Consider the following 4692-nt stretch of genomic DNA (forward strand, 5'->3'; position numbering starts at 1 on the left):
ATGAAACAAAACTATACTACATCTTGAAAGAGACAGTCTCAGTAACCAGATAATATCTAGCCTATCACAGACCATTTCCAAACAGTGATTCTTAGGAAAAAAACAATTGCATTGGTAAATATTGCTCCAGTAAAAAAAAAAAAAAAAAAAATCCCAGTTCTGTTTATTACTCAAGTAACTTATTCAGTGTTCTATATTATAAACTTTCAGGACATAGCCATTTTAGTCGAAAATATTCTTATTATGGGCTCTACAAACCAGGCTCCAGTACCAGAAAGGTGGCTTTGAAGTTATCAACATCTACAAATAACTTCTGACCATTTTATTCAGTCAAAAAATGGTTTTGTTCCTAAAAGCTTTGGGCAGACAGAGAAAAGATAGCTAGCTCCTAGCAAGACTTGACATTTCCTACACATAATAGAAAGCTATGACATTTGTACAAGTTTTTGCACTGGAACATGTTTGGATCCATCCAAACAATACAATGTCAGGTGTGATGGCCGAGGGGTTCATTGCACTGTAAAGCCTGTTTGTGATATTTTTGCACAAAAGAAAAATATTCTTAACATTTGGATCCAAATACTGTTAGGAGTTATTTCCAAGGATCGTTTGCCCAAGGAACAACTTCACTATACCATTAAAAGTCCATCATAAAACAAAGAATTAAAATTGTAAAAAAAAAAAAAAATATATATATATATATGAGAAAACCCTTGTTAAATTCAGAAGAGTTTACAAGAAAAAGAATAAGTTATTCCAAAAACCAGGCAAGTGAAAACTTAGTATCTCCTTTGAGGTGCTCCCTTAAAGGACTTGAATCCTGAGCCACTTCCTCGCTGCATGGATCCACCTGGCATCGGTACAACTCTGTTGATGGCGGAATTACTAGAGGAACAAATAAATAAAAGTTAGGCTGATTGTACACAAAGCATTCTCAAATCTCCCCACCTTATATGCAATTATCCCAATCAGCAAAACTACCCCACTCAGCAAAAGATATTTATTGCTTGGTTGCAATGGAGAGGCAATTGAATACGAAAAAAACCCCCAACAAATTTCAGCCCACTTAGGCCTTATGCACAAAGGACATTTAAACTGATATATGAGGCATTTAGCAGTTGCTGGAGGGCACAGGCGCAACATCCAGCACCACTGCCAGCGTAACGATTCATCAAACCATTCATTCAAAAACCCTTGTGTATGGTGGGTGCATGGTTTTACAGCAACACCATTACAAGCGAGATGTACTGAAATTCTACAAATTGGCAAAAAGGTTACACCAATGTTTTGAGAGCACAGTGGCTGCCTCTCAGGGTCTCTGTTACCCCGAGAAAGAGGGCCACACTGCTTTCTAAACATTGGCGATAGGGAACTTCAGTAAAATCCCTTTCAGAAATTAATTGGTGGGCCGATTTCCTCTTCGTTACGAGCTGCTTTGGCTAGAAGACTGTTTAGGGCAGTATGTGTGCAAGGGCTAATGCCTGGAACACAGAATGGACAGTGCACCTGTGCCCTCCAGCAGCTGTTAAACGCCAGCCTAATGTAGAGTCACGTTACATTTACATGTCCTGATTGAGAAAATTATTCAAACTTCTGTTAAAGTGGTGTTCCAGACGGTTTTGTGATTATTAAAAGTAAGTAGCTACAACAAGTGTAGCTGCTGACTTTACACACACTCGCCTGCCCAGGATACAGTGATATGGCCAGCGGGAGCCTCGGTTCTCTCCCTCTTCTCCCCACGGGGCTGACATGACTACTGTGGGCACCCAGCTGTGACAGCTTGCAGCTTCACAGCCGGGTGCGAGTCGCGCTGCGCTTCAACGGCCTGTGACGTTTCCCAGAAGATTGCAGGGAGGGGGGAGAGGAGAACTTCCACTTGAGCTGCCTAGGCGGCCCGAGTGGAAGTGAGAGCGGGTACCTGTCAAAACTAAGTGTTCTCTCTCTCTCTCGCAAAAAAAAAAAAAAAAAAAGCCAAAATGTGCAATGTCAGGGGGACCAGGAGCACTTAAAGCAGAAGTTCCACTTTTGGGTGGAACTCCACTTTAATTTAAAACAGAATGAAAAACCATACTGACAACAAGAGGGTTTAAGTTAAAAAAAAAAATAAAAAATTGCTTTCATATATATTTAATTCAAAGGTAATATTACCCCGGGGTCGTCTAGTGGGCAGGTTACCGTGTACAAATTTTCTTAAACACCAAAAAAATGAAAGGACCACTTTTTAATCAGAGTATGGTATCAAGTCAATTACACTCCTGGCATATTGATCTGGTCAGAAGCAGAGGGGGTTGTTAATCAATTTCAGCTGCTTTGGTGCTAATGAAATTAACAGGTGCACTAGATGGGCAACAATGGGATAACCTATAACAGGAATGGGTTGTTTTACAGGTGGAGGCCACTGACATTTTGATTCCCATGTCAGCTTTTCAGTGTCGCTACTGGAGAATACCTCGGTGACATTAAGTTTCGCTTCATCCGACACCACCAGGTTACATCTCAGTCTGTTAAGAAGACACCATCTGTCTCATTAAGAGCATGCCCCAATGTTATCATCAGGCATGCATTCAAGCATGTGGGGGCCATAAAAACTTGTGGGGGGGGGGGGGGGAGGGTTGAATTCAGCCCTCCGTAGGTTTATAATTTTTCATTTCCATTAAATGATGTTTAATGGATTAAACAAAATTACTTCTACTTACAGATGGAGAGAGAGAACAGGAAGTGAGAAGAAATCTACCCCTAGGAAGGGAAAAAACACTGAAGCTTTATCACCAATCCTTAGTTCCACAACAATCCAAAATTTTCAAAATCCAAATTGTCACAGGCACAGAAAGTGAGGTGTAATCTTCTGTACGGACAGCAAAACAAATGTTACAGGGGTGGTAACCCTTTCCTATACTGTCCAAAGAACTTACATTTTTTTGGGCCTGGAGTTCCACTTTAAAAAAATGGACCCGTTTCAACTTGCATACAATTTCAACTTGAAAACAAACCTACAGACCTTATCTTGTTTGTAACACAGGGACTCTTCTGCCTGTATGTATATTACTAAACAGATTACATAAATACAAAATCAATGAAAAATAAAACCAGCGAACCTGGAATGTGAAGACATCATGCCTCCACTGCGTCCATCTGGCATTCTTCTGTTGTCATATCCACTTCCTTGTGCATTTGGACCATGCCATTCCTTTCTTGGCCCTGTATTATCCCTTCCAGGGGGCATGTGTCTGCCCTCATTATAATGCTGTTAAAAATAAAAATAAATGTTTACATACATATTTACACACATGCACAAGCACACACATGCACAAACACACACTATATTTATGAAGATAATACAATCTACTGTGAAGACAAAAACCCCATCTGCTATAATCAAAAAGTAGCCAGGTAGCATCGTTCAGTATTCGAGTCAGACAACATTAGCAGCTGGAAGTCATGGGGGGGGGGGGGGGGGGGGAGAGAAAACATGCAATAGAATATGAGGGCAGATTACAGAAAAAAGTGGATTTTGACCCCTGTAAGTTCCATATCTTGTTGAAAAATAAAAGGACGCAGGATATAAAGTCAAAGGCCATGGGTTATAAGCCGCTACCATCAAGTGATTGTACACTGCTGTGCTAGGAACTCTACCTCAGTTCAATCTCATAACCCCACCCACTCTGTGGGACTCCAGTTTTGTAGTGAGTGATAAGGAGAACCAGTGAACAGAGGAGGAACTTTTGTCCCATACTGTACAAGATAAAGAATTTACAGGCAAGTTAATTCCCCATTACCTTTCTTTCTTCGATGGCATAAGCCCTGGAAAAGAGCTGCCTAAACCACCTAACTATGAGAAAGACATAGCCCTTTCTGGGGCCTGCAGGGGAGGACAAAAAGGGGATCAGTTTTGCGAAGGAAGACGTTGCAGCTAGCTAAACCATAACTGCTGTGACCACATCCAAACAATGAAGGAACATCTCTGGAGTGCTTCAGGTCAGGACAGAGGGAAGGGATAACATCTTCGAGGTGAAAGGACAAGACCACCTTGGGGAAGAAGGAGAGTCTGGGTCTCAGGATCACTTTATAGCTATGCAAGAAGTGATTTACAAGAAAGAGCGGCCACATCAAAAGCACGCCAGATGAAGACAAATAGCCACCAAATATAAGCCACTTTGCTAACAGGATTCTCCTCATGCAGAAGCAAGTCGAGGGGATTTCAAGTCCAAAAATGGGGCCAATGCCTACTTTAAGTTTTGCAGCTAAATAGGTTGGAGTAAAATCCTTTGAACTTTTCTTCTACAAAAGCGGATTGTACTGGTTTGTGATGAAATGCTGGATTCACCTTTTACTTAGAAGAGGACGCTTAGAACAAGCATAAAGACCCCTTTTGGTGAGAATAGGTAGTTGTGGGCTTAGGTTGTTTTTGTGTGGGGTAGAAATACTTTGCCCACAGTAACTTTGATGAATTTATCAGGGGATATATAGCAAACAGCCATTCACATTCGAAAGGCATGTGTAAAAGTCACCTTTTACGAGCCGGCTCAATAGACCAAGCCCATAATCACAAAATTCTGCAAAAATGAACAGACAGCAGTGTCTTCTTAGAAACCTGACAAACTACATTCCCCAGACCACAACAAAATAGCAGTGTGAGCTGCAATTGTTTTAGGAGTACAGGGTCTAAACTGCATCTGAGCACCACACACTGAA

The 4692-nt window shown here is 41.2% G+C and overlaps 1 protein-coding gene across 1 annotated transcript in view; it reads right to left on the reverse strand.

Annotated features, from left to right (window-relative positions):
• Positions 1–525: 525 nt before the first annotated feature.
• The window catches only part of SLTM (SAFB like transcription modulator), a 111106-nt gene continuing 106939 nt past the window's right edge, over positions 526–4692 (reverse strand). The window contains exons 20-21 of the mRNA XM_082257053.1: positions 3096–3244; positions 526–885 (exon numbers count right to left, since the gene is read on the reverse strand). Coding sequence (XP_082113179.1) covers positions 780–885; positions 3096–3244 — 255 coding nt within the window. The 3' untranslated portion in view covers positions 526–779. The remainder of the gene's footprint in view (positions 886–3095; positions 3245–4692) is intronic.

This window comes from Pelophylax lessonae, assembly GCF_965119305.1.
Source record: "Pelophylax lessonae genome assembly, chromosome: 4".
Classification (NCBI taxonomy): domain Eukaryota; kingdom Metazoa; phylum Chordata; class Amphibia; order Anura; family Ranidae; genus Pelophylax; species Pelophylax lessonae.